Here is a 24068-nt window from a genome sequence, read left to right as displayed (position 1 = left end):
CATCCTTGGCTTACATTTCAGCACCTTAATGTCCAACACTTGGCGAGAGTTTCTGCTCCTTATCTTCGCCATTGCCAAACCCTGCCTCCGCCAGCAAGGTCGCCGGATCTCTCCCCAACTGAGAATGTTTGCAGGCACTGTCCTCCAGCAAGCTAAGTATTATGATGATCTAACTCACCAGCTTGACAGGATTTGGCACGATGTCGCTCCGAAGAAGATCCAATAACTCTATCAGTCAAGCTAACCCGAGTCACGGCTTGCGTAATGGCCACATGTGGGCGAATGTGTTACTAAAGTGCTCACTTTATGAAGCTCTTTCTCTTGAATAATTAATCCAATTTTCCTAAAACTGTAGTCATTTGTTTGTCTGTACATGCATATCATCACGTTATTCACAACTACAGCGTCGCTTCTTTTCTACCTTTTACAAGAATTGCATCATCTGTTTTTGAGTTAGCAAACTGCACTAACAGTGTTCCATTATTACAGGTGGCGTCTTCGTAGTTCTGCTGTGTGGTCTCGCCATCGCTGTAATCGTAGCGATATTCGAGTTCTGCTACAACTCCAAGAGAAACACGCAGTCAGAACTGGTGAGTGCTTGCTTTAACTTGTAATGAAACCCAATATTTCTTTTTCCTAGTGTGAAACACGTTACCTCGCTCCTTCTTTCTATTCACTCTGCTATGTGACGTTATGCACAGTGTTACCCTGAATTTTTCTTTTTCGTTGTCTGGTTTCAAAACGCACACGATTTTTTCTTCTATCGTCCATGACCAGACAAATTTTAGCAAAACTAATTAACCACGTACCTGTCGGGCGCTGTGACCGAGCGGCTCTAGGTGCTTCAGTCCGGAACCGGGCTGCTGGTACAGTCGCAGGTTGGAATCCTGCCTCGGGCATGGATGTGTATGATGTCCTTAGGTTAGTTAGGTTTACGTAGTTCTGTCTAGAGGACTGAGGACCTCAGATGTTAAGTCCCACAGTGCTTAGATCCATTTGAACCATTTGAACGACGTACCTGTGCATCTTTACCCTCGACGTATGTTGTGAACGAGGAAGGAAGGAAGATTAGAATTTAACGTCCGAGCGACATCGACGTAATTAGTGACAGAGCACATGCACGAACTATTGCAATGAGTTGAAGAAAATCACCATCGGATCGGAAAATACATAACTAGGATTGTTGATATTTTAAAAAATATCGGGGAAACGACATATCGATATGTAAAAGAATACTACCATCAGTCCTCGATACATCTAAAAAGTATGGATTTACAGTTGATGTTGTTATGGTCTTAATCCAGAGACTGGTTTGATGCATTTCTCCATCGATTTACAGAGGTGTGAAGGAAAAAATTTCGTCTTACTGGCCTTAAAAAATATCGGCTGAACAGTATTAATATACTGCTGGTTTTAGAGCTGTATATTTCAGTATTGATATACACACATCATACAAGTTTCGCATCACTCCTGAAGATAGACGTTGACTGTGGATATTGTATCACAGAAATAGTCAAAAAATGGTACAAATGGCTCTGAGCGCTATGGGACTTAACATCTGAGGTCATCAGTCTTCTACAACTTAGAACTACTTAAGCATAACCAACCTAAGGACATCACACACATCCATGCCCGAGGCAGGATTCGAATCTGCGACCGTAGCAGCAGCGCGGTTCCGGGCAGGAACGCCTAGAACCGCTCGGCCGCAGCTGCCGGCCAGACACAGTCTCTTTGACTGTTCAGAGATGTCACTAAACCCGCCCAAAGATGTATACAGCCATGCATGAGCAGCGCCTATGAGACGGAGGGGGTCAGACAATCGATCAATTCCAGTCATTCCACCAGGAAGGAGGTAGACGGCTCGTGTTGTCTGCCATTCCTAGATGGTCAACAAAGCGGTTCGATCGCGTCCGCATTGTTACTTTGAGCCAGAAAGGTGTTTCAACAAGGGAAGTGTCCAGGCGTTTCGGAGTGAACCAAAGCGATGTAGTTCGGACATGGAAGAGACACAGAGAGACAGTAACTGTAAATGACATGCCTCGCTCAGGACCCCCAAGGGCTACTACTGCATTGGAAGACCGCCACCTACGGATTATGACTCGGAGGAACCCTGACAGCAACTCCTTAATTTTGAATATGGTTTTTTGTGCAGCCACAGTAGGTCGTGTTGCGACTGAAACTGTGCACAGTACGGCGCAACTTCACTCCCGACATCCATGGCGAAGTCCATCTTTGCAACGACGACACCATACAGCGTGCTACAGATGGGCCGAACAACATGCCGAATGGACCGCTCAGGATAGGCATCACGTTCTCTTCACCGACGAGTGTCGCAAATCCCATCAACCAGACAATCGTCGGAGTCGTGTTTGGAGGCATGCCTTTGACACACTGTTCAGCGAGTGCAGCAAGGTGGAGGTTCCCTGCTGTTTTGGGGTGGCATTATGTGGGGCCGACGTATGCCGCTGGTGGTCATGGAAGGCGCAGTAACGGCATCCTCCGACCGGTAGTGCAACCATATAGGAAGCATATTGGCGAGGAATTCGTCTTAATGGACTACAATTCGCGCACCATTCGTGCATATCTTGTGAATGACGTCCTTCAGGATAACGACATCGCTCGACTCGAGTGGCCAGCATGTTTTCGAGACATGAACCTTATCGAACATGCCTGGGATAGATTGAAATGTATGTTTATGGACGACGTGACCCACTGAACACTCTGAGGGAACTACACCGAATCGCCGTTGAGGAGTGGGACAATCTGAACCAACAGTGCCTTGATGAACTTATGGATAGTATGCCACGACGAATGCAGGCAAGCACCAATGCAAGACGACGTACTACTGGGTATTAGAGGTATCAGTGTGTATATCAATCTGAACCACCACCTTTGAAGATATCTATTTACGGTGGTAAAATATGCAATGTGTGGTTTTCATGAGCAACAAAAATGGCGGAAATGATGTTTATGTTGATCTCTATTCCAATTTTCTGTTCAGGGTCCGGAACTCTCGGAACCGAGGTGATGCAAAACATTTTTTGATGTGTGTATTATTATATATTCTGTAAAACAAGCAGCCTCCTTATCTTCCTTTGATTAAAAACTGACAGGAATATAATGCATCTTTACGCCTGGCGATAGCCACGTTGATAATAATGGCAACTGCGTAGCGTGGATGTGGGATAATAAAAGATGTCCAGTGGCTTTCGACACATATCGCGTTTGTCCGGTACACTTATTGTCGACTTCCCTGTGTTTTTTCCCCTTTACAAACAGCAGTGGCCTGGGAGTTGTAGAGTCAAAACTGTGTCTTAAAGTTAAACGCTGCAGTTTTTGTTCGTAGCGCCGAGAGCCATTTTTCCTCACATGGCTCCGCACACTGCAAAGACCAACCTTTTCATTTAGATAATTGTTCTTAAGTTTCAGCAGCTATTTTTCAAGATTACTGTTGATGAAAAGAAATAGTACACTAAGTGCGTTAAAATTTGATTTTTAACGCAACTGGCGTTGTGTTTCTTCACATCGGGAATCTTGTTATTTCATTGACACCGCCACCTTCCAGTGTACTTCTTTTATGCCACCTATACTTGCTTCACACAGTCAAAGAGAAAGGCAGGACGTCAAGAATGGTCGGTAGTAAGACTCTGTCACACAGTGAAAGTACAATAATGTGCTACTGCAATTTCAAAAGAACAATCTTAAGTATGTAACGAAAATTGCGAAAAATATAATATAAAATGAAATATCGGCACCCAGTGTTACCATTTCGATAGCGACCAAATATCTCACGAAATAAGCGCCAAACGAAAAAAAAAAAAAAAAAACTACAAAGATTGGAACTTGCCTATCTTGAAGGGGGAAATCTGATGGTGCTATGGTTGGCCCGCTAGATGACGCTGCCATAGGTCAAACGGATACCAACTGTTTTTTTTTTAAATAGGAACCCCCATTTTTATTCCATATTCGTGTAGTACGTAAAGAAATATAAACGTTTTAATTGGACCACTTTTTTCGCTTTTTGATAGATGGCTCTGTAACAGTCACAAACATATGGCTCACAGTTTTAGACGAACAGTTGGTAACAGGTACGTTTTTTAAGTTAAAATACAGAACGTAGGTACGTTTGAACATTTTATTTCAGTTGTTCCAATGTGATACATGTACCTTTGTGAACTTATCATTTCTGAGAACGCATGCTGTTACAGCGTGATTACCTGTAATTACCACATTAATGCAATAAATGCTCAAAATGATGTCCGTCAACCTCAATGCATTTGGCAATACGTGGATCGGCATGTCTCTCAACAGCGAGTTGTTCGCCTTCCGTAATGCTCGCATATGCATTGACAATGCGCTGACACATCTTGTCAGGCGCTGTCGGTGGATCACGATAGCAAATATCCTTCAACTTTCCCCTCAGAAAGAAATCCGGGGACGTCAGATCTGGTGAACTTCCAATCCACCTGTCATTAAATATGCTATTCAGTACCGCTTCAACCGCATGCGAGTTATGTGCCGGACATCCATCATGATGGCCATTCTGTCAAGCAGTGAAACATGTTGTAGTAACATCGGTAGAACATTACATAGGAAATCAGCATACATTGCAGCATTTAGATTGTCATCGATAAAATGGGTCCAGTTATCCTTCCTCCCATAATGCCGCACCATACATTAACCCGATAAGGTCGGTGATGTTCCACTTGTCGCAGCCATCGAGGCTTTCCGTTGCCCAATAGTGCGTATTATGCCGGTTTACGTTACAGATGTCGGTGAATGACGTTTCGTCGCTAAATAGAACGCGTAAAAAAAAATTTCGTCGTCCCGTAATTTCTCTTGTGCCCAGTGGCAGAACTGTACACGACATTAAAAGTCGTCGCCATGTAATTCCTGGTGCATTGAAATTTTGTACGGGTGCTATAGATGTTGATGTAGCATTCTCACAGACGTTTTTAAGATTCCAGATTCTCGCGCAATTCGTCTGTTACTGATGTGCTGATTAGCCACGACAGCAGCTTAAACACCTACTGGGGCATCACCTTTTGCTGCAGGTCGTAGTTGACGTTTCACATGTAGCTGAACACTTCCTGTTTCCTTAAATAACGCGTCCGGACACTTGGATGATGCCGTCCAGGGTATTCAGCAGCATACATAGCACACGCCTATTGGGCATTTTGATGACAATAAACGTACATCAACACGATATCGACCTTTTCCGCAATTTGTAAACGGTCCATTTTAACACGGGTAATGTATCACGAAGCAAATACAGACCGCTCTGGCGAAATGTTACGTGATATCACGTACTTATACGTTTGTGACTATTACAGCTCCATCTGTGACAAAGGGAAAAAATGGTCCACCTAAAACATTCATATTTATTTACGTACGACACGAATATGTAATAAAAAATGTGGGTACCTATTTAAAAAAAACGCAGTTGATATCCTTTTGACTTATGGCAGCCCCATCTAGCGGGCCCACCATAGCGCCAAATGGTTTCCCCCTTCTAGCTAGACCTGTTTCGTTCTTTGTAGTTTCTTCGTTTGATGCTTATTTCGTGAGATATTTGGCCCGGTGACTATCGATGGACCACCCTGTATATATCGATATTTTTTGAAAAGTGTCGATATCCCTATATATCAATATTTTATCAGCAGCGCAAATACAGATATGATCGGTCCGTTTCTGGCTCAACTGTTGTTGACACATTATTAGAGTCGCAGGTGTAAGCGATTCAAATATGTCGATATTTTGCCACACGAGAAAGCCCGACCGACGAGCTAGTAGAACTTTTTTTTCTGTGTATAGTGTGGGCTGAAGGTATCATCCTTGATTACTTATTCTTCTGGGATGGGATGTAAGGATAAAAGGAAAACACTTTATTTATTACACATTCATTTAAGCTTGGGCACTCAATGGGTCCTTTAGCCTGCAGTCTTTGGTGATGTCTATCTGCTGTGGAGGGTGTAATGTGTCTAGGCTGTTATATGTGACTGCTTCCTCGTGTTATGACAGATTGCCTATGGGGGACGAAACGTTATTGACTTTGGTAGCCAATACCTGTGCCATCTTGCAGGGTTTACCATTCATACCGATTCTAATTGTCGAACTTCGTCCCTGAGGGCGTCGATTTACTGAAAAACTCGGACAGCCTTGTCATGGACCTTCTCTTGCATAGTGGTCTCGTGGAGAGCGGTGCGGATGTCGACGTTTCTTGTCCACCATGGAGCTCCTGTGATTCATCGATAGCAAATGTTTTGCAGCGCTTGTTGTTTGTTGTAGCTGGAGACGCACGTAGTTCCGCACGAGGTGGAGCCATATAACATTGGGTGTTCTACCGTTCTACAGTTGCCTTATACAATTGGAGTTTAGTCTTAGGGTTGAGATCCTTACTCTTCAGGAACGGAATCAATGACCTGGCCATCTTCTGGGCTGCCGTATTCTTGTCGTCAATATGCTGCGTAAAGAGCAATTTTCTGTCACAGTAGATACCGAGGTACTTCACTCCCAGTGAGCATGGGATAAATTGATCAGTTATTTGGAGTCTGTCGTTCAAAACTGGTTTCCTCTATGTGAAGATGTAAGATGGCAAGAACTATGCCCCTTACATGAAGTCATCAAAGATCACCAAAGTCACGTTGAGCGATCAGTAGGGCTGAACAAAAATGACTGACAAGGCATCTTGTACAGGGTGTAGTATGGACGTATTGGAATAATTAATGTCGAGTGATGGATTTAAAGTAATTCATATGACATGAAAACTTTGTGGAAATGAGTCGATTTACTGGACGCTAGTTTACCCCAGGGAAACATTTAGAGTTGACCGTGGCCGGCTGGGGAACATCGAAGCGAAGCGACAATAGGCAGCTTAGGCCGGCTCATGCCCTGAGAAAGCAGTAACGCGGCACGGCCTCCAGCCACCTTAAGATGAGTGACAGTGAGGGGGTGTTTGACCCCAACTCCATGCTTGTGTGCCGGAAAACAGACGGAGAACTTGTATGCCTGTTGATAAATTTTCGTCGTCTCGTTTGATGTGAATCATGCAAGAAAGCCATGTAAAGCTATGGTGGAGTGGTCAACAGAGGTCAAAATATGCTGAATTCACGGTCTGAAGTAAATCAGGTGAAGAGCGACAGAATGAAATACGCTGGTCTCCGATGGGAACGTAGGACAAAGGAATTTGAAGTACTCTTCTGGGAGTCAGAATTCCGTAAAATTTGGTGTTTGCGCAGACGCTAATCTTGATGGGTGGCCTGGAGGAGCTAAATAGAATAATTTGAGAGGAAGGGAAATATTATGAGAATTTGTTCACTTCCAAGAGCAGGCTTTGGTCGGCGCTGGGAAGCAACACATAATTAACACGACTTGCACTGCAATTGGCGTAAGTGATTTTGCTGGAGGGGAAACTGATGCGAAGAGTGGACTGGCAGAAGTCTCAGTAGAGGTCTTCCATTCCCAGCTTGCCTTGAGTGTGCACGTGACGTCCTTGACTCAGCTTGCCTGAGAAAGACTGAGCATCTCTGCAGTTTAGGACTTAGCAATGGGAACTATTGAGCTTGGAGATAGGAAGTTTTGGTTCAGCTATGTACTGAGCAAGATAGCCATGCATGCACCACGAGGTTGGCTGACATCCACACAACGACGCCGCTCCGCCACGCTGTATTCGGTGATATTGCGCCCGCTCCGGCCACTGATTAATTTGTTGGATCACGTCGGCAATGTTTCCACGAGGGTTTCATGGGCCGTGTATTGTAGAATTCTTCTCGCACTTTGCATTATGCCTGGGTCAGTCGATAGGAATTACTTTTGTGTATCGTGCTTTACTCCAAGCAAACGCAATTTATTACTACTGCCTGATGGGAGAGTCTTGTAATGTCATGATTGGAGGTCTTGTTTTCAATCAAGCAGTTGAAACCCCAAGTCACTTTCATAATTAGTTTTGTGTTCAACGTGTGCATTTGGTGTTTAATAGCTGAATATAACATCAATGTGCACCCCTTTTTAATTAAAAGTGATCAATTCTGACTAAATTTATGTCAACACCACCACCGAAGTTCAATCAGGAGTCACAGGGTCATATTACGTTTTTGCGTTATCCGGTATTGCGGCAGTTTTGCACTCTCTGTTGATCTGTTAGTCAATTACCTCGGGTGAACACACGCCAAAACAAGCTAAGTGACGGGTGGGGTGTTACATGCAGAACGGCTACCGTCTTCGTCGGGTTGATCGTTATCTTATTTTGCAGCGCCCAGTGTTCCATTACAGCAAGTTGCCGTTGCATCCTAGCGATTAGCTGATCCAAGTGTCGTTCAGTTGTCAGAAAGGCCATATTTTCCGCATAAAAACCAGCCGTAGCAAGGGGGGCTGTTGAGATGTCATTTGTATATAAGTTGACAAGCATAGGCGAAATGACAGAGCCCTGCAGAGATCAGTTTCATTTCGGAGTTTTTATCGTCCACTCGGACATACAGTTTCCTGTCCTGCAGAAAGCCGTCTATGAGCCCCATGTAGCAGATAGCTGCTGTTTGTCGTGGTTGCAGCGCGCGACGCCGGCACCGCACCAGTCACTGTGCGCCGAGATGGCGGAGGAGCTGTGCTTCGCGCTGCGCTGCCGCGGCTCGCGCCAGCGGCCGGCGCTCAAGCGCCAGTGCTCCAAGTGCGCGCCGGCCGCCTCGGGCGCGCCCTACGTGCCCGCCGTGCTCGACCTGCCGCCGGCCAACGGCCTGCGCTCGCACGTGAGTATAGAGAGGCTCTGCTGGCTGCTGCCGCTGCACTGCACTGCCCGGCTGACGTCACTCCGCATTGCGCTGCCGGCGAGGCGCGCGCGCGGCGTCTTCAGATATGCGTCACACACACACACACACACACACACACACACACTGTGTTTAAAATACAGACAATTTCGAAAAAAAAAATCTGAGAGGTAAAAACAGATGGATTCGAAAAATGTTCAAATGTGTGTGAATTTCTAAGGGACCAAACGGCTTAGCTCATCGGTCCCTAGACTTACACACTATATAAACTAACTTAAGACTAACTTCTGCTAAGAACAACACACACAGCCATGCCCGAGGGAGGAGTAGAACCTCCGCCGGGAATGGCGCGTAGTAAGTGACATGGCCCCACTAACCGCGAGGCCACTCCACACGGCAGATGGGTTCGACTGTGTCTTTATCACGAAACATTAATTTTTAAAGTATCATTATTTTTTCATAACACTGTAATAGTAGTAGTTACATGGTTTTCAAATACTAGCATTAACGCGTGAGACACAGTGGCTGAAGTTACAGCTTGCAGTCAAGTCTTCGAAGGAAGCACTCAAGCTACGAACTCAAGACATCCAGCAACACATAAACCCAGTATATGAATATCGATTACTTTTTAAAACTGCATATGGGGCCTGAAAAGATGGCATAATGGATTGCCGTAACTGGTAGCGAAAATAAAATAACATGTCAATTTAAGGGCAATTTCGTGGATTTCGTTGTTATACATGCAATCAGCCGATGTCTTATGTCCACTATATGTCAACATAGACTGATATAGAGAGTCGGGTATCACTCGTAATGTGCTGCCACATTGGCTCATTGGTTTCTGGTACAGTGAAACACCTCCGAAAGGTAAATCGTTAATCTTTCGACGTCACGTTCGGGGTTTGGGATTGGTGAAAGGTGGGCTTGGTGTGTTTTCGGAGGCGGGGGGGGGGGGGGGGGGGGGGGGGAGGGGTAGGTTGATGAGTAAGCCAGTAGCGGTTTTCCATTCGTTTAATGAACACAATAGATACACGTAACAGAAGCTTTACTCATCAGTAATATATTCTCCTTCACTAAGTACAAAAGTCTGCCAATAGTGTGGTAGGTTTCGATTCTGCAACTTAAGAACCCATGTGGTTTTTGGGCGCTCCAGAAATTACCTTGACATCTATCGATTTCATCCCGTTATTATAACCCGCTGAGTTCTGTCAGTTAGAAAGTCTGATTCAGAAGTCGGTATGCAGGTATTTTGTGGGACTGTACCGAATGCCTTCTGGAGTTGGAGGACACGATATCGACCTTGGTCTTTTCTCTACGGTGTTCTGGATTTCGTGGACCAGAGAGTGAACTTTGTCTCACAAGATCTGTGTTTACAGTACACATGTTTGTTTTTATGAAATAGACTTTTAAGTACCCAGAAAAGTCATAACGTGTGAGAGCAGAACATATTCCATATCTCTCCCAGGTCGTCCTGTAACTGTGTGCATCATTTCAACGACCCCTCTTGAAAACAATAATTACCTGTGCCCCTTCGCTGTTCAAGTGACCTACGATGTGCTACTTCAAGTTCCTTCTCATAATCTCTGTGGAAGCTTACTGGCATCTCATCCGGTCCAGATTCATTTCCCCTATTGCGCGATTTTAGTTTGTTTTATAGTCCGCGTACTATTTTCTCAGTACCTGTAATTTCGGCGTTCATGCATTGAATGCAAAGAGGAACCATAACACGATTTTCCACAATGAAACAATTCCGAAGTACTGAATTCAGTATTTCGGCCTTCTCTCTGTCATCTTCTGTTCTATATGGGGTGACATTTAACTTACGTACCGAAGCTGAGAGAGTACTTGGGCGGCTGTTGTCAGTTGCCAAATAAATCTGTTGCCTTTAGCGATCCCCTTGGTGTAGTTAGACCGAGCGAGGTTGCGCAGTGGTCAGTACACTGGAATGGCGTCCAGGAGAATGACGGGTCGGATCCCCATCTGGTCGTCCGGATTTAGATTTCCCGTTATTTCCATAAATTAGTTGAGGCCCGGATGTATCTTGTAAAAGGCCATTGTCGATCTTCTTTGACATTCTTAAAACAAACGGAGCTTGTGCTCCGTCTCTATTGACCTCGTTCTCCACGGGAACTCAGACCTTGATCTTCCTTTTGGTGTATCTAGCTCACTCGCTGACCCCCCCTTCCTACACTCAGTGTACGTTGAGCCGAAATGGTGAAAACGCCACAACAAAATGAGCTTTGCGTTATCCATTTCAATATTTGTTATTTAATTATAACTCTGGTACAAAAATTGCTCTGAGCACTATGAGACTCAACTTCTGAGGTCATTAGTCCCCTAGAACATAGAACTAAAACCTAACTAACCTAGGGACATCACACACATCCATGCCCGAGGCAGGATTCAAACCTGCGACCGTAGCGGTCTCGCGGATTCAGACTGTAGCGCCTAGAACAGCACGGCCACTCCAGCCAGCTATAGCTCCGGGTCGTTGTTTCCGTAAACAGCATGGTACTGCCTCATCGATGGACCGATCGTAAGGAGCGTACGGATCTCATGTCATACCATCTGTCTCCATGATCTCAAGACATATGATTTTATTTTGGTTGGAGTTTCTAAAAAGAGTCCGTCTCTGTGCTTTATATTCATATAGTTTTGACCCAGAAGGTATGCAGCTTTTTTCTTATTTTTAAGTTTCCACTAAAGTGATCAGGAAATGAATCATAGATTAATAAATAATGTATTCTTCACTGTTGTCTACAGTTTCTTCCCAATGTTCAACAAACTGTTCGGCATTTTGACAGTAGATATCACCGAGTCGTCAGGAGAAGCCACGTCAATATTGATAGAAACACCACACATTTCATTCGAGAGGGATCGTACAAATTCAGATCGTAAACGGCACGACGAAAGACTACTGCGGATGTGGCAGCTCGTTGCATCCAAGTGTTTGAATGCATTCCTTGGCGATGTGATGGCGAAGTTGTCTTGCATAAGAACGCCGTGTCACTAATCTGGCCTAGCCGAGTTGTTGCAAATCTTCGACGTAAACTTCATTAGTCACTGTTCGGTTTCGATCAAGGAATTCATGGAGGGTCATGTATGTCTTTGAGGTCAAAACTGTCATCTTTGAACCACTAAAACCAATGATGAGCTGTGCTAAGACACATTATATCTTCGCCATACACTTTACAAGTGCCTCGAGCAGCTCCGTCGTTTTGGCAGCTCGAATCAATGCGAAAAGCAGAAGGTGTCGAAAATGCTCTTTCGTGTCGAGTTGACACTTCCGTTTTTTTCAGTCATCAGCCTTCTGTCAGGTTTGATGCGGCCCTTCACCTCAGAGTAGCGCTTGCAATCTACGTCCTCAATTATTTGCTGTTTTCGTCTACAGTTTTTATCGTCTACAGTTCCCTCTAGTGCCATGGAAGTTATTCCGCAAAGTCGTAACAGATGTCTTACCATCCTGTTCACTCTTCTCGTAAATGCTTTCCATGTATTCCTTTCTTTGCCGATTCTGCGCAGAACTTCTTCATCGCATTCCTTATTAGTCCACGTAGTTTTCGACATTCTTCTGTAGCACCACGTCTCAAATGCTTCGGTTCTCTTCTTTTCCGGTTTTCCCACAGTCAGTGTTTCACAAACATATAATGCTGTCCTCCAAAGATACATTCTCACAAATTTTATCCTCAAAATGAGGCCTACGTTTGATACTGATAGACTTCTCTTGGCCAAGAATGCCCATTTTTCCAGTGCTATTCTGCTTTTTACGCCCTCCTTACTCCTTCCGTCATTTGTTGTTTTGTTACCTAGGTAGCAGAATTCCTTAACTACATGTACTTCGTGAACATCAACCGTGATGTTAAGTCTCTCGCTGTTGTCTTTTCTGTTGCTTCTTATTACTGTCACATATCCGATTTGATCTCAACCATATTCTATACTCGTTAAATTGTTCATTCCATTCAATCCATTCAGCTTCGTTTTAATGACCTGAAAAGAACGGAAAGTATATCTTTATGACAAACTAAACACACTATTTTGCAGAGAACATAATAATTCCCCATCGAATAATATAAGCTGGATTGCCAAAATATTTTGTTTTTAAAGCTACTCTTCAATTAAAAAATAGCCAAGACTTATGAGCCATTCCAGTACAACGTATTCTGACATCCAAACCTGCAAAGGGAAGGCACTGAATGCAGTAGCTGTAGACTGCTAACAAAAGTAGGGGTTTGGTTTGACTGTCGTTTGAGTGCCTGCCACGCAGAAGCGTGGAGGTCACACTGAACATTTGTGAAAGACAAATGAAAACTTTGATCCTTAAGCATTGCAGTAAAAAGAATGTACGTAAGAGATATACCCTTGTAAAACAGGATGGCTCTTTAAAAATACAAACTTTGCCTAAGTTAAAAATCTACCGTAAGTTTCTTTCTTCGTTCAAGTAGATGGTATAGTCTTGTGAAATTGGGTGTATCGTTCTGAAACACCTACGCTATGACTTATTGAAGTTGTTAAGAAGTAAGGAAGAAGGATTTTAAAACGGGTTAGAAAGACTTTGCCTGGTCTGTGTAGTACTTACGCGATTTAACTAACAGATATTTCCAACAAAACAGCCGTGTGGTAAAAGGAAGAGGGACAACCGAATGTTTATGATACGCTGATGTCATGGTGTTACTAAGTCAAAATGAAATAAAAGAATTGTCGGTATCTTAAAATTGAATGATGATAAATAAGAAAAATATTATGGCTATGTTTTTGCAAGTCAGGCAAAGAAGGTGTGAGGAACCGTTTGTGACGAATTAGTGGAACAAATTAATAAGTTTAAGTACGTAGGATCCTAAGCAACAGTATCATGATAAATAATCAAAAAATAGAAACATGGATATATATACCAAAGAAATGAAGCAGGAAAGTTGTCGTTTGAATACACAGATATATAAAATATTTGTGCAATGATTTTTTATGAAGTGTTGCCCTGATGGTGCTGAAACATGAAAACTCCGATGGAGAAAAGAGAAATACGCTACAGGCCATTAAACTTGCTACACCACGTAGATGACATGCTACAGACGCGAAATTTAACCGACAGGAAGACCATGCTCTGATATACAAATGATTGGCATTTCAGAGCATTCAAACTTGGTTGGCGCCGGTGGCGACACCTGCAACGTCCTGACATGAGGAAAGTTTCCAACCGATTTCTCATACACAAACAGCAGTTGAGCGGCGTTGCCTGGTGAAACGTTGTTGTGATGCCTTGTGGATGGAAGAGAAATGCGTACCATCACGTTTCCGTCTTTGATAAAGGTCGGATTGTAGCCTATCGCGATTGCGGTTTATCGTACCGCGACATTGCTGCTCTCGTTGGTCGAGATCCAATGACTATTTACCAAGAAAAAATAAACATAAAACTTAAAACAGCATTTTCTACCAAGGAATAAAACTGTACAATAAATTACCAAAAGAGATTAAAGAAATTTCAAAAATACACTTATTTAAGAAGGCAGCTAAAAAGTACCTGTTATGCAATACATTTTATACATTGAAGGATTACTTAGATAAAGCAGAGTAGGGGTTTGATAAAAAAATGTTATACAAACAAATAATAATAATAATGATGATTATAAAACATCCAATATTCCACATAACACCTTCACTTTATTATTTTTCTTCTTTTTTCCTTTCTAGAGACACTCTCCCCTCAAGCTATGCATAGCACAATACTAACACCTCTTCCTCTTTCTGAGCTCAACATCTCACTCATTATGAAGGGATGCTGACTCAGTTTTTCAGGATAGCAAATGGGAACTTGCAGTACAGAAAATGGCCCAAGGATCACCTGTGTGTGTGTGTGTGTGTGTGTGTGTGTGTGTGTGTGTATGTAGTGAGTGAAGTGTTATGAAACAACGTGTATATAGTGTGTGCAGTGACATAGTGAAATATGAGTGAATAGTGTGGCATTACATTATTTAATGAGTTATTTGTAAATAAATTATTGTATACCAGGAGTAAAATCTAATGATTGTCTCTAACTAGAAGTCTGTAAATATATGTGTATACGAATTAGCTTATTGTAAATTGATCTAAGCTTGTAAATACTTTGACATGTCCTATATCCTTGTAAAAAGAGATCTACGGATGAATAAAACTACTACTACTACTATAATATGGAATCGGTGGGTTCAGGAGGTTAATACGGAACGCCGTGCTGAATCCCAACGACCTCATATCACTAGCAGTCGAGATGACAGGCATCTTATCCGCATGGCTGTAACGGATCGTGCAGCCGCGTCTCCATCCCTGAGTCAACAGATGGGGACGTCTGCAACACAACAACCATCTGCATAAACAGTTCGACGACGTTTACAGCACTATGGAGTATCAGCTCGAAAATCATGGCTGCGGTTACCCTTGACGCTGCATCACAGACGGGAGCGCCTGCGATCGTGTACTCAACGACGAACGTGGGTGCACGAATGGCAAATCGTCATTTCTTCGGATTAATTTTGGTTCTGTTTACAGCATCATAGCATCATGATGGTCTCATCCGTGTTTGGCGACATCGAGGCGAACGTACATTAGAAGCGTGTATTCGTCATCGCCATACTGGCTTATCACCCGGCCTAATGGTATCGGGTGCCATTGGTTACACGTCTCAGTCACCTCTGGCCACATTGAAGGCACTTTGAACAGTGGGCATTACATTTCAGATGTGTCACGACCCGTGACTCCACCCCACATTCGATCCCTTCGAAACCATACATTTCAGCAGAATAATACACGACCGCATGTTGCAGGTCCTATATGGGCCATTCTGGATACAGAAAATGTTCGACTGCTGCCCTGGCCAGCACATTCTCCAGATCTCTCACCAATTGAAAACGTCTGGTCAATGGTGGCCGAGCAACTGGCTCGTCAGAATTCGCCAGTCACTACACTTGATGAACTGTGGTATCGTGTTGAAGATCTATGGACAGCTGTACCTGTACACACCATCGAATCTCTGTTTTACTCAATGCCCAGGCGTATCAAAGCCGTTATTAAGGACAGAGGTGGTTGTTCTGGGTACTGATTTCTCAGGATCTATGCACCCAAATTACGTGAAAATGTAACCACATGTCAGTTCTAGCATGGTATATTTGCCCAATGAATACGCGTTTATCATCTGCATTCCTTCTTGGTGTAGCAATTTTAATGGCCACATGGAGTGATAATTAACTGTTGGACTGTGTGTTTGGCAGCGCGGCAGCCTGGGCGTCCCGATCGAGCTGCCGCTGCACCTACAGCACCGGCACAGCCACGCCCACAACCACAACCATGGGCACGTGCACAGCCACAGCCACGGGCACCACGCGGCCGACTACGACCCCCCCTAGTGGCAGGCGGAGGCGGCGGGGGCGAGCACGGACGCCGACAGTGGTTCCGGGGCGCCGCCCTCGCCCGCCAGCTCGGCGGACACCGCCACCGCCGCCGACCGCTGCGTCGTGCCCGACCCGCTGCACGACTACTGCTCGGCCAGCCTCGTCTCGCTCGCCATGGCGCGCGCCCACGAGCGCCTGAGGGCGGCCGCGACCAGCCCACCGCGCCTCGACACTGCCAGGCTCTGACCCAGCTGCCGCCGACAGCCCCGTCACCAGAGTGGGAGGGGCCGCCGGGCGTCGGGCGTCCGCCCTGGGACACTGTGCGTCCGTCAACCAAAGTGTGGTGAAAGCTGCTGGACAACTGCAGTGAGCAACCATTTCCTGGAGTGCATAGCTGCAATTTTTCCTCCAGCGTCATCTCGAGGATGTCCATTATGGGTCTACATTGGGATCCAGCTTGGTTCTCAACCCAAGAGTCACCACTCTAGAAAGACGCAGTGGTCATCTTCCCTGATATGTGGAGCCTCATCTTTTCCTCCAGCTTCAAGGATATGTAACTGTCCTGTACAGTTCCACATTGGTTTTCAACATATCTGCCCAAGTGTGATAAGTTTCACCATAAAGACACAGTGGGCAACAGTTTCCTGGCATGTAGACCTACTTCTTTTTCTCCAGTCTTAAGGGTGTACTGCACTGCTGTACATTACATGTTCACTTTGCGAAGCAGCATGTACATCACGAGACGAGACAGATGCAGTGACCCTCGTTTCATGGAAGGTGGAGCTGTCTGTTTTCATCCAACCTCATCTAAAGGATTGCCTACACTACTTTTATCACAGTCCACAGACAAACCCTGTAGATCGATCAGTCCGATAGTGGTGCACATTGAGCAACCAGATACTGGAACGTAGAGCTGCATCCCCATATATAGAAAATACTGCTCCACTGAACCTCACAGGTATACACTAGAGTCTGGCATTTCTTTATGCAGAAGAGCTATGTACATTGCTGGATTGATGGAGAAATCAACCGTTCACTAGAATTTGGATATGCTTCTTTTCCTTCAGCTCTGTTCCAAGTATTAATTACAGCACTGTTTCATCGCTCTGAGAGACTGCACATGCATCAGCCAGAGAGTTGTGAATGTCGCTGGATAGGTGGAGTGGGTAATTATTGTCTTGAACTTACAGCCGCCCTCTTTTCCTCCGTCACTGAGATTGGAAGTACCATTGCTCATGTGTTCATATTGGAACATTGTGCATGTTTCGGTCAGTGAATGTTGAATGTTCACACATTGAGCAACTTCAATCCTGAAATATGAAACTGCTACGATTCCTTCAGTCCTTTCTGTACGATGAAAGGGATATAAATTCTTCGTGACTGCAGACGCAAATATATTGAAAGTGAAGTGCTAGGTATCAGTACGATTCTTGTTGTTTTATTTCCTTGAAGTAAATGTGTATCATTTGGAGCTTTTTTGAACCGGAAGTAATCTGCTTCAGGAAAAAGTGATTTCTCCAATAACAAATGGATCGATTCTTTAAAGGATTCATCATAGACTCTCAGAGAAAATGAGTACTTTCGGCCAATGGCCCTTTAGTATTCTGTAGTTGATGATGAGAGAACAAGATAACGTGGCGACAGAAATTTTTTATTCCAACGTCAAATAGGTATATGTGTCAGTAGACACAGCATTACGATTTTATTCATCATAGTTTCGTGGTTAATAGATTGAATAGACTGTAAGTCAACCTCGTGCAAAAAAATATCTATATATAACTTCCAATCCATTAAATACAAATCAACACTACATTAACCTCTGGAAACGGATGATCTTAAGTCAGTGTGGCGCACTCAGTCCTTTAAATATTCGAGGTGTAGAAAGGCTATAAGTCAAAATATCCTGAAATGATGTAGTTGCATTAATTGTCACAATAAGTATCACTTCAGTGGCCGCATGCTATAAAGAGTCTTTTCCGAGTGTTTGTTTTTCAAAGTTAGATGGTTCGAGGTTCAGCCTGTTAACTCATGTGTAGCAGAATTCTAATATTGTTTCACAGTGACGCATATATGATGACGCTATGGACCTATTCCGACGTTATTCTCTCCAGCAGGGAATTACACCTTTATTTCTGCACTGTTTTAACGTAGAATCTGTGCAAGAACTCCTGCGAGGGCTTTAGGGAAATCTCATATGAGTATTATGTGTATGTAAATAGCAAAACATATCGTGAATATTTATTATTCTCATTAGGCATCATTCAGATAGATTTCACGTATGATATCTAGCGTTATTATTCGCAAATCTTCCAGACCTTGACCAAATGAATATATCTACGACGTTTCTTCTTATCTACGTTCGATGCCCTATTCCGGGCAAGGTACTCATTTACCCGGAAGTGGCAGCATCTGCTGTTAGAACTGGTGTTATGGATTGTTTGCCTCAATTTATGGAGCATCTCACGGACAACATTTCACTTTTAAGCGCAACTTAATAGTGATATCAAAGACAAATACCCTGGCCAAGTTAGAGGCATAAACTGATCTAAAACTGTTGCATGAACGTTATGACTTTCTTGAAGTGCATTATTTTAACAGTGATTTTCGTTTGATAAGAAAGTGATTTCTCTTCTCTCATTCGGTGGTTCGTCGACTTATGACAAGTTTTGTTGGTGGTGAACATTCCAAATATCAATACTACTATACATACTACAACTAGAGAGTTTGATCTTAACTATTGCAAAGTCTGAAAACCAGTATAGACTGTGGCGTGTGTAAATTGGTTGAAACGATTCGGCAAGAGTAGTACTTCTCGCACATTCACAATTTAAAAAAGTCTGTGCTGCAGGCACATGGCAGCAATTAAATTTCATGAATCATGGTGGACTAAAGCAGAGACTCATGGGTGAGTGTTTTGTGATAATTGAGCCCCAGCACGGAATCGGAGTGGTAGACACGGTTTCCCGTCCTTACCTTGGCTTGCACTCCGATTCCTAATGCCTGATTTCATTCAGCACGAAGTGTAGTTTATTCGTGTATGTACTTGACGTGGTGTCCTGATATTACATACGTAGTGTCTTCACTGGATAAGGAGCTCTTAATAGAGACTGGACCAAACAATAAATGTTAAAATGAGCCAGGGATTGATATTTTTGCCAAAGATAGTTTATGAAAAACGGTTACTACATAAGACAAGGTTTGGTGTGAGTAACTATAAAAACCAGTAGCAATTTAAATATTATTATAAAATCCAACTTCTGAAACGATGATGTTATATATTTCATAGCCGCAAATTTTAAAACTACGAACAGTGGACGCAACATGATCTTTCTATCTCTGTTTTAAATGTTTCAGACAACTGATTGTGCTATTCACTAACTGTGAACTGTTGTAGCTGCTGGTGTTTTAAATAATTATAACATGTTATTAACGCACAGAGGACTTGTATTATTCACTGACTGTCATCCTACCGCATCCTTCCATCATCTCCTGAGCTATAAAAGGCATACCATAATTCTTCAGAAATAAATTTTCACAACAAACACCGATTGTTATATTAATTTAGTTAATTTAAGGATTAATTTCTGAGTCACACACAAATTACTTCTGTGTCAATAAAGCATTTTATTACATTTCCAAATAATAATGATGCTTCTGATTGTACCTGTGATATCGCATGTCATAAGGTAAAGAACTGCCGGTTTATACTCGTACAGCCAGCTTGATGGGATTGCAAGGTAAGTGTTACAAATATTTATAATAGAAAAATGTTTCTAAAAACCCATCTTGACTGGTGTCTTTGTTTTGTAATATATGCTAGACGTCAACCCAATGATTATTCTGCACATGTGTATGCCACATACATTGCACACACATCCTCCTCTCCCATCCCTATGTCAATCTTCTCCTCCTCCTGCTCTATTTCCCGAGCCCTCTCCGTCCATTTCCTCCTTCTTCCTGTCTGTCCATCTATTCTTCTCCCTTCTATCTGTCTATGCCCTCCTACCCTTCTAGCTGCACATCTCTTCCTCTCCATATCATTTTCTCTTTCGCTTCTCTCTCTAACCACCTCATTCACTCACTTCTATTTATCCACAACCTATGTCACTCCACTCCAGCGGGAGCTAGGTGGTTATTAGCCCAGAGTACTTATCTCGACAATTGGTGATATGTGTACTAAGTTTGGTTTATATCGGTTCAGGAGCTTAGGGGAAGATGAGGAACATACGCGGAAGTGACAGAAGCCATGGGATGCCTCCTAATATCGTCTCGGACGTCCCTTTGCCTGGCTAGTGCAGCAGCTCGGCGTGGCGTGGACTCAACAAGTCGTTCGGAGTCCCCTGCAGAAATATTGAGCCATGATCCCTCTATACCTGTCCATAATAACGAAAGTACTGCCGGTACAGGATTTTGTGCACGAACTGTCCTCTCTATTATGCCCTATAAATGTTCGATGGGATTCATATGGGATGATCTGTGTGGCCAAATGATTGCTCGAATTGTTCAGAATGTTCTTCAAGTGAATCGCAAATGTGGTCGAACATAACCATTTCCAGTCATTGATTGGTTCATTTGGACCAGAGTACTCAGTCCATTAAATGTAAAGGCAACCCACACCAATTATGGAGCCACCACCAGTTTCCACAGCGCCTTGTTGACAACTTGGTCCATTGCTTTGTGGGCTTGCACCACACTGGAACCCTACCATCTGCTCTTACCAACTGAGATCGGGACCCATCTCACCAGCTCACGGTTTTCCAGTAGACTAGGATCTACTCGATATGCTCATGAGCCCAGGAGAGACATCGCACGTGTTATGAGACTTTAACTGCTTCCCATGACTGTGCAACAGTCGTGTAATTATGTGATAATTGGTTTCCCACATTTTTATGAGCAGTGTATTCCAGTAGTTTATGACGAGGGTCAGCTGTCAGTCCCTGCACCAAGTGCCGATCTCCTGCTGATCTTTCGGTATTTCGCTACAATATAGCTGGTTTATATAATATCATCCCGAAGAGCCTCAACGGACTAGCGCACATCGAACTAGCGTTTATAACGTCGTCCCGAAACGCCTCATCGACATTTCGAGGTATCTACTAGTCACTTTTAAATACTGTCAAAACTGATGGTTCTGTACGACTCCTCTGATGTACCCCCGAAGTTACTTTCACGTCTTAAAGTTTCTCTCCGTTGAGAGAAACCCTTCACTGCAGTCATACGTCTGGTTCAATATTTCGTACGCTGGTATTTTGTTTATTAGGCTGCAGGGCAAAACAGTATAGAACACCTTCCGGAAGTCAAAGACGCAGCATGTCGAAGATGCTGCTCCATGAGGGTGTAAAATGAATGTGCGCACCGGAAATACTGAATACGAAAATGAAGATTTGGCCTGCAGGAAAGGTATTAAGTCGACCGTCTGCCACCAGAGCCCATTATCAGCAAATTTTGCCGCACTGTTCTAACGGATACGCTTGTCGTACGTCCCACGTTGATTTCGGTGGTTATTTCACGCAGTGTTGCTTGTCTGTTAGCACTGACAACAACTCCACGCAAACGCCTCTGCTCTCGGTCGTTAAATAATGGCTCCTATCCACTGAGTGGTCCGTGCTGAGAGGTAATGCTTGAATTTCGGTGTTCTCGGTTCACTGTTGACACTTGGATCTGGGAACACTGAATTCCCTAACGATTTCTGACATGGAATGTCTCTTCCGTCTAGCTCCAACTACTATTTGGCGTTCAAAGTCTGTTAAATCGCGTCGTGTGGCCATAATGACGTCGAAAACACTTTTAGAAAAATCACCTGAGTACAAACGGCAGCTCCGCCAATGCATAGCCCCTTTATACTGTTCGCTGTACTACACTATCTATATACACTATGTGATCAAAAGAATCCGGACATCCCCAAAACATACATTTTTCATATTAGGTGCATTGTGCTTCCACCTGCTGCCAGATAATCCATATCAGAGACCTCAGTAGTCATTACAAATCGTGAGAGAGCAGAACGGGCGCTCCCCAGAAGTCACGGACTACGAACGTGGATACGAGATTGGGTGTCACTTGTGTCATACATCTGTAAGCGAGATTTCCACACTCCTGAACATCCCTAGGTCCACTGTTTCGGATGTGATAGTTAAGTGGAAACGTGAAGGGACGTATACAGCACAAAAGCGTATAGGCTGACCTCGTCTGTTAATTGACAGCGACTGCCGACAGTTGAAGAGGGTCATAATGTGTAATAGGCAGACATCTATCCAGACAGTCACACAGGAACTCCATACTGCATCAGGTTCCACTGCAAGTAATATGACAATTAGGCGGGACGTCAGAAAACTTAAGATTTTATAGTCTAGCGGCAGTTCATAAGCCACAAACACGCTGGTAAATGCCCAACGACGAATCACTTGGTGTAAGAAGGGTAAACATTGGTTGATTGAACAGTGTAAAAACGCTGTGTGGGGTGACGAATCACGGTACACAATGTGGCGATCCGGTGGCCGGATGTGGTTAATCGCAAAGTCCCAGTGAATGTCATCTGCCAGCGTGTGTAGTGCCAACAATAAAATTCGGAGGCGGTGGTGTTATGGTGTGGTCGTGTTTTTCATGGAGGGGGCTTGAACCCCTTGTTGTGTTGCGTGATACTGTCACACAACAGGCCTACATTGATGTTTTAACCACCTTATTGCTTCCCACTGTTGAAGAGAAATTCAGGGATGGCAATTGCTTCATTTATCGCGATCGAGCACCTGTTCATAATTCACGGCCCTTGACGGAGTGGTTACGCGACAGTAACATCAATGTAATGGACTGCCCTATACAGAGTCCTGACCTTAATCCTACAGAACACCTTTGAGATGTTTTGGAGCGCCGACTTCGGGCCAGGCCTCACCGAAAGACATCGATACCTCTCCTCAGTGCAGCTCCACGTGAAGAATGGAATGCCATTGCCAAAGAAACCTTCCAGCACCTGATCGTGATTGGTTTTGCCGGCCGTCGTAGCCGAGCGGTTGTAGGCGGTTCCATCGGGAACCGCGCGACCAGTACGGTCGCAGGTTCGAATCCTGCCTCGGGTATGGATGTGTAGAATGTCCTTAGGTTATTTAGGTTTAAATATTCTAGGGCGCTGATGACCTCAGATGTTAAGTCCTATAGAGGTCCGAGCCATTGTGATTGGTTTTGGTATTGAACCTAAATTAAGTAAGTAGTCACTACCACATTCAGTGTCGGATACATATGGGGGACGCGTGGAGCTCCCCCCCCCCCCCCCCCCCTTGCGGGGCCGACGGCATTGCCAACCACGCCGCCCCCGCCAGTCAGCCCTAACGATATTCGTTCGTTTCTTTCATCAGACGACACTACTGAGTCGAGTTATCGAGTAATTGTACTTTCTTATGTTGCACGCGCACCCGGGGCATCGTATCTTATACGTTTCTGTCTGGCACATAGCTAGCTAACACGTAACTACGAGAAAAGTCGCGGCCATTCTGGTGATCCCGATACGTTATTCTGTCTGACATTAGTCCGAGAAAAGTCGCGAATATTCTATTGTTTTCTTGCACATAGCGTAGCGTTGTAAATACGGAATATCGTACGGAATTCGAAGCTTGTTTGCACACGCTGTATAAAATATTTGTTTGTCTACCAGCATCAGTTGCTATAGTACAAAAAAGTTTTTCAACATTTCTGCGTACAAAGACATGGCTGAGGTCGACAATGAAGGAGGATCGACTAAATGGCTTAGCTGTGTTGTACACTCAACCTAACATTGATTGTTCTATTGACGATGTAAGTAACTAATTTACCAGGATGGATAGACACACAGAATTCATTATTTAAGGAAGAGAACCACAATTTTAACTTTTTTAAATCATAAGATGGCATTGTCTTGTGTATGTGTATAAACAGTTTAAATAAAACGTTCTTATTTTTTATTGCGGTAAAAGTAAAGCTA

General features: G+C 43.9%; 1 protein-coding gene across 4 annotated transcripts in view; it reads left to right on the top strand.

Moving 5' to 3' along the window:
• LOC126283710 (glutamate receptor ionotropic, kainate 2-like) overlaps positions 1–19553 on the top strand; it is a 651295-nt gene extending 631742 nt beyond the window's left edge. For all 4 annotated transcript variants that reach the window (XM_049982296.1, XM_049982293.1, XM_049982294.1 and 1 more), the window contains 3 exons: positions 490–590; positions 8547–8741; positions 15998–19553. In XM_049982296.1, coding sequence (XP_049838253.1) covers positions 490–590; positions 8547–8741; positions 15998–16132 — 431 coding nt within the window. In that variant the 3' untranslated portion in view covers positions 16133–19553. The remainder of the gene's footprint in view (positions 1–489; positions 591–8546; positions 8742–15997) is intronic.
• Positions 19554–24068: the final 4515 nt, after the last annotated feature.

Source organism: Schistocerca gregaria, chromosome 1, assembly GCF_023897955.1.
Source record: "Schistocerca gregaria isolate iqSchGreg1 chromosome 1, iqSchGreg1.2, whole genome shotgun sequence".
NCBI lineage: Eukaryota > Metazoa > Arthropoda > Insecta > Orthoptera > Acrididae > Schistocerca > Schistocerca gregaria.
Note: the sequence above shows the minus strand (reverse complement) of the source record. Positions and strands in the feature narration are given on the sequence as shown.